Below are 13,076 nucleotides of genomic sequence, written 5' to 3'. Positions count from 1 at the left end.
GCACTGCCCAAGCTACACGACTCAAGTCGCTGCTACCAACACTTAAAAACGCAACAATATGCTCAACTTTGTGGACAGGCTATTTGCAAATTGTTATTCGGCTGCCTTCGACAATAGCGCACGCACGACATGTGCCCCATGCCAAGTGCAACACGAAAGAAGAATTAGAGCTTTCTTGTCTTCCACAATAAGAACGTAGCGGTATTTACATATGGGTTACCTTCATGCTTACATCTGCTTTTGTTATCCAATGCAGTATCAGTTGCGAGCTCATTGAGTCTATATTTCAAAGATCTTAAAGTGAACAAGTACGAATCATCGAAGCTGGCAGAGCATGGTAACGAAGCGTGACCACATGCAAGCGTCGAAGCCGAAGTGACTACCGTGTTGCAGGAAATGCTGATTTCTCTCATTCCACGTTGGTACATTGTCTATGTTATCAACCTCGAGGTTGATATGAACAGCTATTGTGGTAAATCAAGGTTGTTCCGCACACATATTTGTAAGCAAGACCTACCAGGAAAGTAGGCCGCAGAGGTTGGTTTGAAGCACGAGTGTACAGCCTGGAAGCTGAGATCAAAGGCCGGCACACGTGTTAACCCCACGCGTGTTACTACGAATAAACTTGCAATCTGATCACTATCTTAGTACAGATCGCGTGTCCGGAAGAGGCCAGTATCGTCTCTCTAGGGGTTATGTGATGGTGTGCGGTGCACGGTGACGGTCCTGGTACATTTACGTTCCTCGGGTAATGGCAAGAACCGTGTATTGCGGAACACCGCAAGAAAAGCTTCGTACAATCGGCTTTTGTTTCACCGCGAAAACTGCCGCGCACACTCTCTGGGCTGTGCGTAACATGTGACCACAGCCTTTTCAGATTAGGCTTCTTCCAGATAAACTTGAAGCTGTAGTGAAAACCGGGCACTCGGCGAAGGGCTACGGCCTGCTGGAAGCGTAATCCGTACCGAGGTGATGGAGGGAAAGGGGCAAAGCACTGGTCTGCATCAGGCGCATGCATCCCTCGCACGGCGTAACATCCTTCTGCGATGATCGATGACCGGTGACGCAATCCAACACAAACTGTTGTGGCTGTAAGGCAAACAACTTCACCGTACCGTCAGAAATGCCGGAAACCCTTTCACGTGTGACGACCACGTGCCATAGGTGCGTCGAAAGTTATCTAATAATAAAGCGCTACAGGTGCCCCACTTTGCGATGAGCCATGTTGTAAGAAGTGGGCCATGGCAAAATGCATGGAAAGCAGTGGCCCTCGCGTGGGCCATTGCGGGCCCGACCACGGAACCTGGCAACGACCACTCTTAGCTGCAGAGGGCGCACCCCGGAAGAAGGCGGGTGGTGTCAGTACGTTCAGAAAGTCGCGGTACAACTGCTGAAACATCGTGATCGCGGATAATCAGAGGCAACAAAAGAACAGAAAGAACGCGGTTCCAATCAAGGAAAAGAAGCTACGAGTCACGATCTGGACCGCAGCCAAAAATCGATGAACTGATTTCGAAACAGACGCCGCGCCGCCACTGCCGGCGCGGGCCACGGCCGGTTCAGGCCCGAGGTTTGTGGCGGGACATCGCTCGCAGAGGGTCAGCCCCTTTTCCCTGTCGCAACAACCATCACTTTTAATCGCGCGCCTAAGACTCGGAAACGAGGTTTGCGCGCAAGGACGTCTGCGGAGGCAAGCGATCGCGGCAATAAATAAGCCACCGCTTGTTCCCTTCGCTACTGCAGGTAGAGCAAGCGGACATTTTTAAATGGCGGACCCCGGTCATAAAGCTCGCCGCATCGCCTTTTCGCACCGCAGAAGAACGCCTACTTTCGCACTGCGAGACCAGTGAGGAATCTGTATACCGGAGAAATTGCCGACGTCCTGCCCTGGAGTAGACGAGGGAGCTAGAACATGCCTCGTACGCTTATCGGCGCCAAGAAAACCCGCAACCCAGGGCGCAGCGCGCGGCAGCCGCATGGAGCATGGGTAGCGCGGGGGACCCAGGGTCATACATCTACAGTGTTGCCGGCATGAGGGCCGCGCAAAGTGGGCCACGGGTCCGTGGCGCTCGTATCAGCATTACAACGGCGACCTTGTTCGGTGACTGACGTCGCGTTGGGCTTTCGACGCGAGGCACCAAACACGATGAGCACTGGCGCAACCGCACAACCTGCCGACCGGTAGCGCCGCAAGGTGCAAAAGCCGGCGCGGGTAACTTCGGCGACCGGTTCGCGTGACCTTAGCAGCGCTTTCCCTGCACGAAACCGTGCGCTGCCACACCCCACTTCGAGTCGCGTGAACATGCGGCGAAGAAAAGCTGGCCGACTTGCTGCGGTTACTTTCACCCTGCCACGGTCAAGGCCTGTGCGGACTCTTCGCGGCTTAGCGCTAGCGGCGCTCGCGAGGTGGGCAGGGCAGGAGGACACGCGCAGCCCAACCATCCCGTGCAGTACAGAGGTCGGGACTTGAGGGTGGCCCCTCCCCGGACTCGGTCCCCAATCCCGGAGGGGTGCCCCCCGCGGCAGCACGACCGACGATGGGGGGTCCTGGCAAAATCAATACGGAGCAAAGGCACCGATCGCCATTTGCGCCGGCGACGAGCGGCGCCGCAGTGCTTCGCCCAGCGGGGCGCGAGCGAGCTCTCGCAGGCGGCAGTAGCGGAAAACAACAACACAAGCAGCAAAGACCCGGGGCACCCGCCATGTTGTGCGGGGGGGCCGGCCGCCGCCGTGCAGCAGCAGCGTGAAGCGCGCGGCGCCGGACAAGTGGAAAAACTTACCTGGTCGTCCTTTCCTCTGTCCGCCATGATGACTCCCTCAGGAAGAGATCACTCTGCGCGGAAAGGCTTGTATAAGTACGATGCGCACCAACTACTGACGTAACAGCGTCGCCCTCCCGCTACGGACAGCCACGCAGCTCTGCTGTGGCTCTTGCGCCGGCCCTTGCTGAGAGCAGCGCTGGCGGCGACGGTGACTGCTGCTGCTGCTGCTGCCCGTGCTGCGCGCCGGTCGCGGCAGTCGACAATCGCTCGCCCAGCTCGCCTTGGTGCCTCCGCTGGCGCCATCTCGTGCGCGGACGCCGAGGCGCGCCACAGCCGCCGCCACGTGAATGCTGCGTTCGCTCTGCGCCTTCCCAGCGCTTCACTTGTGTGTGCGCTTTGTATCCCGCCTGTGGTCCAGTTACTTTACATTGTGGACGCCCCAGTGCGGGTGGTGTCCAGTGCTTTATGCGCAACCTCCTCTCTGTTATTTCGTTTCTGTTCGTTTAGGCGATGTCCAATATGAAGTCTCTCTTTTTTATTTCTGTTTCTTTTTTTTTTTTTTTTTGACCAGCCACCTTTGCATCCCCCTCAGTATTTCATATACTTCAACACCGAACAGCGAATCGGTGTGACGTCCCGCTGTGAGCTACCACTACCCTCCTCCCTAGTTTCCTCGTTTCCCATGCGAGGTGCCCTCCACTGAGAGAGGCAGTAACGGAACTGCGCTTATTTCTCCCTTTTCCCCTTTCGAAAGTCACTTACATTCCCCACTTCAGAAACTTACTGCCACACATTGCCTCTTTGCACAAAAAAAAAGATAAAAGAAAGCGAAAGAAAAACAGCAGGAACGGTGCCGTCGCTCCAAGTGCCGTCGTTAAAGGATTTGCGTCACTGGGAGGCGCTTTCAGTTCAACAAAGAAACTAGAGAGAGAGAGAGAAATAGTTGTAAATAATGGGCAAAGGCGGAAAAATGTAAAAGCATGGCCCTTAGGAAAGAGAAGTTGTAAAGGTCTAATTTTTGCACAGGCAAGGCTTTTTTTGTTTATTTTGTTTTCAGTTTTCCGCGGGTAGTTTATTTCAGTCCTGGGTTGCCCTTCTTGTTCATCCTCATATCAAGGAACCGGGCCCTGCGAGGAGGCAGAGGAGGTGCGCCCGGGCTGCGAGTCGGGGCGGAGGAGAGGTGACCCCGAGCCGTGGCGTTGTCGTCGTCAGCCCGGGCCCGCCGCCGGGGCGAGAAAGATAATGTCAAGGTTCAGAGCGGCGTCCTGCTGCACGGAGGCAGGGCGCACGCCGGAGCGCTCCACTACTACTTCCGGGTTGCCGCTGCTCGCAGACCTCATCCATCTCTTCGTCCACCTGTACAGTTGATACGGCTGTTCCACCAACAGGGGGAAAAAAAAGCTGGCGAAAATAATCCTCCTGGTTAGATGTAACCTGGCACGCTTAGTAACCTCGACGGAGCACTGTCTGCTACAGCCTGAACCCGGCGTGATGGTCTAACTGCGCCGAAAACAGCTTCATCCTGCGGCGGTGTCTGTGCCACACGCTGACCATCGTCACCTGGCTCTCGTGCACCTTCTTGCTTTAGTGTCATGCGTCCGGTACTTCCAGATGTTGAATGACACTTTATTATTTATTTATTTTTATTTATAGAATACTGCAGGCCCATTCAGACCCCAAGCAGGAGTGGATACATACTCAAAATACAGAGGTAATAATGAAATAAACGTCACGCATTAAAACAACGATATAAAGTAGAGTGTACATGCATACACATATACAAACACTTAAATGCCAACCATTGTAAGAGCAACAAAACAGGAGATTAGAAAAAAAAAGTAATAAAACGACCGATAGGTACTTCTATGCCTGTATACAGTAGGTGCCAACACAAAATACCGCAGTTCCCGAAATACCGCACAAAAATACCACAGCTTTCTACGCATCTGCAGATTAGACGTCACATCAGCAGCATAAAATAAACCAAATACTATAATAACAATGTATCAACAACCATTCATTAAAAAAAAAACAGATTGAGTGCGTATGCATAACAAAGTACCAGAAATTCGGGAGTACCAATGAAAGGTCCCGATAGCAAGGTGTCAATGGCAATGACCGAATATCAGGTGGTGCCATAACATTCGTGGCACCTGAGTGCCGAGTTTTAAAAAAAAGAAAAAAAACAAGCAAGCAAGATTATTATTACTTTGTGAGAGAAAAAAAAATAATGAATGTAGAATGTACGGCGTTCTGCTGGCCGACTTTAAGGAGCTTGTTAGACCACCTCCTTTCCCCCTCCCCGCTACAGAGTGGTCAGATTTCGTTCGATTGAGCGAACAAAATTCAAAACAGCCTCGTGCTTTTTCTTTATATATAAATACGGGTTAAAAAGCACCTGTTGAGAGTTTGAATTAAATTTATGTAGATGGGTCTAGACCATGAGCATAATCACATTGTACAAGACAAAACGCGAGAATATTTAAAGTAGGCTAAGATGCTTGCTATCAAGTTGCTAGTTGGTAAATAGCAACTATCAAGTATATAATTAAATTGAGTTTATTTAGACAAACATTGCCTAAGTTGAAGGGACTAAAGGTAGATTACTCTGTCTCACTAAGGTCCTTCCATCAATAAATTTGCTAAGATGCAGTTTGACATAACACAAAGATTTATTCTTTTTTTTAGAAACTTGAAGCTAAATTGGAAGAGCAGAAAGAATATCGCAAACGAGCATCTGAAAATGCAGCAGTATAATCAACAGCAGCCACCCGTAAAATGATAGAAAATATGCAATTAAACTGAAATCAGGAGCATACTATAGGGAAAGAGGCTAAGTACAATACAAAAGGCAAAACACACATTGAAAGAAATGAGTGACTTCTACATAGTTAAGCAAACTATACACCGATACTGAAAGAATCATTCATAGCGGCTGAGATATTTAGGCAGCTGTACAAGAGATTTAGTAAATTTTGACATTTCTCTTTAAACGGTGCTTGGTACTTTAACATGTTCTTAAAGTTCAGAGACATAGCTGTAGTTATGTTAGGTATGTGATACGACAGCGTTTCCTTTCCGTGGGCTGTCTTGAAAAATGGCAGTCTAAATCAATCAAAATATGCAGATCAGGGAGCATCTTCTAGGTAGTGATGCCCCAAATAACTGCCTACGCTGTTTTAGATTTCTTTGCCAATATATAGGGCGAGTTTAAGATTGCATAATTAGTGGACAATAAGTACCTCATGCTTGTCTGAAAATAGAGGAGTGAGTTCCGAAGGTGAGCTCTAAAGTGAGCTCTGAAGCCGGCTTGGAACTACAAATCTATGTTTGTATAAAATAGAAATCGATCTATTCATACCGGCATGTACTTTGTTCTTTTGCGGTGTCCAACTCAGGGTCTCATGAAAAAGTACACCTAAAATTTGAACGAAGGGACACGCTGCATCTCGTTATTTTCAAACAAGACAGAAATGTTATAATCTTCACGCTTATGTCCACTCTTTACCGGCTATCTAGTTAGTATAACTGTATAACTAGCGACTGGGTCTGAGTTGCTAGCTAGTAAGATGCTTACTATCTACAGAGAGGACCGGTGGAGTGGTAAGGGCGAATCCAGCAACCCATTTTAGGGGGGGGGGGGGGGGTCACTTGAATCAACACCTGAACGCTGGGCGTGGTCATTACTATTTTGTTTTTACTAGCACAAAAAGCCTGTAATGGCATAGATACTATTAATATGTGCTCACAGTGGTCCCATTCATCTGTCCTAACTGGTGATAGCATGTGGATGGCAAGCACTCAAGAGAGGGGGAGGAAGTGCTGATAGGCTTTGAGGGGGGAGGCCGATCGCCCCCCCCCCCCCCTCTGGATCGGCCACTGCGAAGTGGTATCGATGAGATGAAACGTCTTCGTGTACGTGCACTTATTCGGCCCCTTGCAAAGGTGACCTGTGAAGTCTGCGCTAAAAATGGAAGCACGTTTTGTGATTTGAAGCCGCTTCCGAAACCGGCCATGCGGTACAAACACACATGTATATCGATTGTTCCATCTTGGTTCACATTATAACGTTTCTGTGCAACAGGCATACCACAATACACGATGACCGAGGAGAAAACACACAGGACGAGCGCTAAACATCACCAACTTTTTAATTGCACAAATGAAGTACTTGAAAAGCAACCAAACCACGTATAACCAGCAGTCGCACCACCTTGCGACACACAATGTTATCTGATGTGGCAACGCCCCAAAGACAAGTACCCGCACACGCCCAAAAGACTAACAGAAGCGATCGGCATACCATAGCCCATTAGTGTATAAATAGAGAGACAAAAGCATACCGATAAGGACTAAGCCACCACAAGACTAACTCGAATAAAGAGAAATGTAGGTCTATACACCATACCATAATAACCTTGTTACACCGGCAAGTTAACCTTGGTTTATACCAATCACAGTTAACCGCGCTGAACCGCGGTTAGCGCAAACCATGGTTGCCGATGTTACACAGCGCAAAAGCATCCTTGTTTAAGGCTTCTAGGCGGCTGACTCATCCTCCATGGACGCCGCCATTTCCTAGGTTGACCGCCGTACCGTGGCTGCCATGCTCGATTACCTACAAGCGTGGTTAGCGGCATCACCGTGGTTTCGCGTAACGTGTAACATAAACTAAGCGCGGTTTAGGCTGCCTGCATTACACAAGAGGCCTGAACCTTGTTACACAAGTAGCCTATAAACCTCGGTTCGCCTATGTTACGCGGTATACGCGAAACCACGGCTACACACAGCCGAGCGCCTTAACCGAGGACGCTACCGCGCCGTTTAACGTCGGCGAACCACGGTTGGCCGTGACCCAGCTAACGTTCCTGTGTAACCGGGGTATAAGATGATGCATGCTGTTTTTTTGTGGTGCTCGTCCTGCGGACTCCTTCCCCTGGCTATAGCTGTTGCGACGAATCGTAACCAGCTCTCCCGGTTTTCCACTACCTCAATTCTCTTTATTCGCATTCCCCGTTGGTCAAGTGATCTGTTTTACTCGACGAGAACAATACGCGATCAACACGCGCGCTACGGAAAGAGATTCGATTAATGACGAGCCATGATGGGTATATATGCGAAGTGTCGTATAAACTGCACACTTATCCGCATATAGCTCTGGTGAATACCACTCACTTGACCATTCTTATTGAAGCCAAGGAGTTGATAGGGGTAATTACTGCAATATTCAGTTCAGTTTTACAGACGACAAGCTAAAGTGAAAGACTAGACAAAAAAGAAAAAAAACAACTTGCTTTTTGGCAGCTGATCCTATGTGTGCACAGAGCTCCCACATAACACGTGCGTTGCAATATATATATATATATATATATATATATATATATATATATATATATATATATATTTGTTTGTTTGCTTGTTTGTTTATTTACAGATTACATTGCCTTTTATTCATTGCAAGGGAGCAACAAAAACATACTCACTACAAAAGAACGCGTAGCAAAGATATATAAACGCGTGTACAAAAACACCATAACGTGCAACCAGCTCTGCCTCAAGGTCTAACTTATTTGCGTAACATAATGGTCTCAGATATTTGTGAACAAACAATGTGAATTATTAGAAATAGCAACCACTGCGGTTTTAAAGGTCGAAACAAGCGACGAGAATATGAGGCACAAGCGCTCCGGAAATTTCGCCCACCTCGGGTTCTTTAACGTGCACCTAAGCCTAAGCCCGCATGCCCATATCAATGTCCTCCTCCGCGAAAAAATGCGACCGCCGCGTCCCGTGTCGAACCCAGGACCTTCGAGCAAGCAGCCGGGCACCGTATAGCCACTGTACCACCACGACGACTGTTATCCATGGTGTGGCGGAGGCCACACCCACGTTCACATTCTGTGAACCTGCAACGACCACCACTGCAAAATCGCCCCTGAAACGCAATGTAGCACATAGCCATCGTCTCTCGCCGGAGGATAAACAATGGACGAAAAATAGAACGCACATCGTTACACATCATCTGTGCTGCCCGCAATAGTATGTTATAGTTTAAAAATATATATATATATTAAGCTTTTTATTTATTTATTTATTCATTATTGAAGAAACAGGGCGATTTTTGAGGATACACTAATAAGTAAACCATGTAACTTCCGAGTCTCGCGAGCATAAATTACTTTTTTTACGTTATACTATGAAGAAGTATTAAATCGTTGCATCTTTATCTAAACACAAGCACCCCTTCCGCCGGATAACGTCTTGTTAACCAAAAAGGCGCAAAATAAAAATATAGAGACGCCTCAAATACAGTTTTTATCCTTTTTGAGAAATCTTTACTACTTCCTTAAATATGTTAGCCTTGCGGTAGATGTGTTCCTAATTAATCAGCGAACACTAGTTACACTGTGGTGTAATAGAAGGAGCCCGATATATCTAACCCGGCAACGTTCAGGTAATTACGTTGCGTCAGTAAGGACAAAATATGGAATACGTGATGCAACATGAAATTAAAGAACGAAATCTCCACCCTGATTTGTCTTCTTGTATTGATTAACCTGGGCTGACTAAATGAATGACGCTAAGAATACTCCAAGAACAATTGATCAGTATGCACCGACATATATAGAGTATCACTTTCCTGAATCCCTTTAAAACACCCTGGTGCTGCCTTCACCACCGGAAAGGAAAGATGCAAGCACAGTACGCAAATAATCGGGAAGTCATAACACGGCGCCTCGTTATAAGCTGTCCCTCTGTACATATAGTCGGCGATAAAAGGCTCGCCACAAGTTAGCCCTAATTACACGCAAAACACAAAACACACGCAGCTGAGAGTCTTGCGCACGTTTTAAATGCAAACACGTCTATGAAGAGTGATTGGTGTAATTAGGAAAAGTGTTAAACGACTTCGAGCACTGCATAATCAACTATAGGAGAGCAGTGAGCCGTCCCGATAACTACGAGAACCTCAAATGAACAGCCTGCATTATTTTTATTCATATAATGTGACGTTATAAGACTGTACAAAAACAGCAAGCATAGTTAGCAGCGTGTATCATTCTCCAGCTTTTCATTATCTTCGTTACATATATATGAATTATGAGCCAAATTGAAACGAGTTGGCAATGAGATGAGAAAGCAACTTCGTTCAGATTGTTGAGACCTCTAACCATTGAAAGAAAAGAAAAATCAAAAACGCATGGGCGCTTTCGAAAACGCATGCGAAAAAAAAATGCCGCCATATCCACGAAGTGAATGATGATGAGTGGACGAAGCTCCGGAGGTAAACCTGGTAAACCATGAATCCTCCGTACATTTTGCCCACTCGATTTCACTGCAACGCTCCCCCTAGCGTACGTCGCCGCACTATATCGAACGATGACACGCGCCATATGTGGCATCATTCCTATTTTATAACACCTCGCATCTTTCATAATCAACTACACGTACCGCCGTCTAGTTTATAACATCTTGCATCTTTTGGACGGACGGACGGATGGACGGACGGACGGACGGACGGACGGATGGACGGATGGACGGACGGACAGATGGATGGACGGACGGATGGACGGATGGATATGGCTGTACCCTTTAGATCGGGCGGTGGCTAGCGTAATACTTAGAACTGAACGAGAGGTGGCTACATACAGGGGACGCACAGCCCACGCCTTAAGGAGCTTCGCTCCTAAAAATTGGCAGATCCCACGCACCGGGCATGGTATGCGAAGCACGAATGAGAAAGGTTGATGTTCTACTTTAAAATCAGCGCAACGTTACGAGGTGGAGGTAAATGATGCCATGCATAACTTCCGTGTCATGATTATCATGTTTGGATCTGTCGTTTACCTTCGTCATCTATTCATGTTACGTGATACCAATATCAGTATATGCGGAGCTATAGGAGAAACGGCCGCGAGCCCGCTATTAGCGTGGTATGTTGTCATGTTGTTGCATGACCCGCGTGTCAGGATTATCATGTTTGCTCCAGTCATATATTTTGTCATCTATTGACGTCACGTAACACCAAGCTTGGTATATGTAGAGCTAGCAAGATGGCCGCTGGCAAGTCATGAAGGGCCCATTATACTCCAATGTAACGTTGATGTGCGCGTACGCTGGACACAGCGATGCTACGTGAGCGAAACGCCAGCACTCTAGTCTAGGTGGTGTTGGTGACGCCAGGCGTGACCGGCGCGACCAGCGTCCGTCGGCGCGGCCCGACGGCAACCGACGCGAAACACGGTGTCTCCCTCTTTTAGTGACGGAGGGACACCGGACGCACTGAAACGGACATGCGTCAAAGCAACGCAGCATGGCGCACGCCTGCGAGTATATGACAGGACCGGCGCCTGGCTTGGCAACGCTGGCGTGACGCGACGAAAAGAACGCCAGCGAGCACGCGCACCGCGTCACGTCGAAACGTATTGGCACCTTGACTGTGGCATGTAGTCATGTTCTCACATGACACGCATCTCATGATTATCATGTTTGCACCAATCACATACCTTCGTCATCTATTGACGTCTCCTAATGCCAAATTTGGCATATGTGAAGCTAGCGAAACGGCCGCGAGCACATCAAGAGTTTGGCATATAGTTATGTAGTTATGTATTATCATGTTTGGATGTGTCGTTTATCTATCTCGTCCGTTCGCGTTGCGTATTATCGAGTTTAGTACATTTGAAGCTAGGGAAACGGCCGCGGGCACATCATCAGCATAACATGTAGTCATGTTGTTACATGACACGCATGTCATGATTTTCATGTTAGGATCTGTAGCTTGTGTTCGCCATGCAATCATGTCATACGATACCGGTTTTGCAACGTGCCATGTGAACAGAACCACCGCAAGAGCTGCAGGACCATGAAAGGTAAATTATGGCATTCATGACATACATGTCCTGATTTTCATGTTATGACTAATCAAATATGCTCTCCGTACAGTCATGTTATGTCATAGCAAGTTTAGTATCGATACCATTATCGAAACGGACAGTTGAGCTAAAAGTCGTAGGCGGCTAAATAGATACGCTCAAAGTCGCCGAAGTTCAATAAGAAATGCTTCGCATTTAAAATAAAAAATCAGTGAACGCATCGGCGTTTCTTTTCATATCCACCACTCCGTGATGACTTCTTGTTTTTTTTTCCCTTTTTTTTTTCAGGCAAATGGAAAAATTCAAGCGTCAAGTTGCATATTTCGTCCACTGGAAGTATCTTCTTACATTCCCAGATCATCCGACAGTGCACGTGCAAGGTTTTGTCTACACAAAACAATGAATAAAGAAACCAAGAAAGAGAGAGAGATGGAAAGAAATCGATCCGAGCCTGTGGAAATCGCTTCTGACCTGAACACCTCGTCTCTGTAATAACTCACAGCGTACCATTACCTTGGTTACGCAATTAAGTATACTACATAGAGATAGCACGTATAGCGAACGCAATGGATGATCTGCACAGGGGAATAAATGTCACGTTTTTGCTGAAGCAGGACTGATAGTTGATCTAGTTGGTGATACATTATGGGCGGCAACACTGCACAAACTCACGGGACGAAGAGAAGGGACATAAACAAGCGCTGTTTGTGTCCCTTCTCTTCGTCCTGTGAGTTTGTGCGCTGTTACCGCCCATAACGCTTTTGCTGAATGTTTTTTTTTAAGGGAGGGGGGGGACGAACTTACGCTTTCACAGATGTTCAACGATGGGAGACAAGATATAGTAGAAAAACGTAAATCTAACTTTTTTTTCTTTTCATGTATCCTGTTGCCGACAAGGCATCAGCGTTGTTTTCCGAGTTTTACTTGTCCACCAAGACCCCGTACGTCATCAAACACAAATTTTGTACACTCAAGCAGTAGCTCGCATGTGATGAATCTGTAAGCATGTGCTTGTGCAGGGTGTGCAAGAGCAGAGGAAGGAGCGCCAAGACAGTTGCTGAAGCACAGAAACAAATAAAATAACCATAACTGTTACGGACAAACCTGTAAATACAACTCAAAGAGGCTATGACCCGTAATTTTAACCGTGTGATTTTAAGACCCCAGTAGCTCTTAGACAGATCGGCGTGGTCCTTCTCCTGAAATGGAGTGTAAGACTGCGGTTTCATCGGGTTGTTTGTCTCGCCTTTCTTAACGCGGCACATGCTTGTATCCAAGGAGTGGTTCAATCCGACGGAGCTAAGACCATAAACTAGCATGTCAGAGTTTACAGGTTGGACAACCGAAGAGCCAGTCTTACCAGGGGTGCGTAGGCCATGGGGAGTAACCTTGACAGTGCAACTCACAGCTCTTGTGTGAGACGGTAAATTAGGGTACG

The 13,076-nt window shown here is 47.5% G+C and overlaps 1 protein-coding gene and 1 long non-coding RNA gene across 2 annotated transcripts in view; one reads left to right on the top strand and one right to left on the bottom strand.

The window, feature by feature from the left end:
* The window catches only part of Atpalpha (sodium/potassium-transporting ATPase subunit alpha), a 159,459-nt gene extending 156,455 nt beyond the window's left edge, over positions 1-3,004 (bottom strand). Inside the window, exon 1 of the mRNA XM_037423158.2 lies at positions 2,781-3,004. Within this exon, the coding sequence (XP_037279055.1) occupies positions 2,781-2,807 (27 nt within the window). The 5' untranslated portion in view covers positions 2,808-3,004. The remainder of the gene's footprint in view (positions 1-2,780) is intronic.
* LOC119172148 (uncharacterized) overlaps positions 1-12,248 on the top strand; it is a 100,854-nt gene extending 88,606 nt beyond the window's left edge. The window contains exon 2 of the long non-coding RNA XR_012894927.1: positions 11,927-12,248. This is a non-coding gene — a long non-coding RNA (uncharacterized LOC119172148). The remainder of the gene's footprint in view (positions 1-11,926) is intronic.
* Positions 12,249-13,076: the final 828 nt, after the last annotated feature.

The sequence above is a fragment of the Rhipicephalus microplus genome, chromosome 4 (assembly GCF_043290135.1).
Source record: "Rhipicephalus microplus isolate Deutch F79 chromosome 4, USDA_Rmic, whole genome shotgun sequence".
Lineage (NCBI taxonomy): Eukaryota > Metazoa > Arthropoda > Arachnida > Ixodida > Ixodidae > Rhipicephalus > Rhipicephalus microplus.
This window is presented reverse-complemented; position numbering and strand designations above follow the sequence as displayed.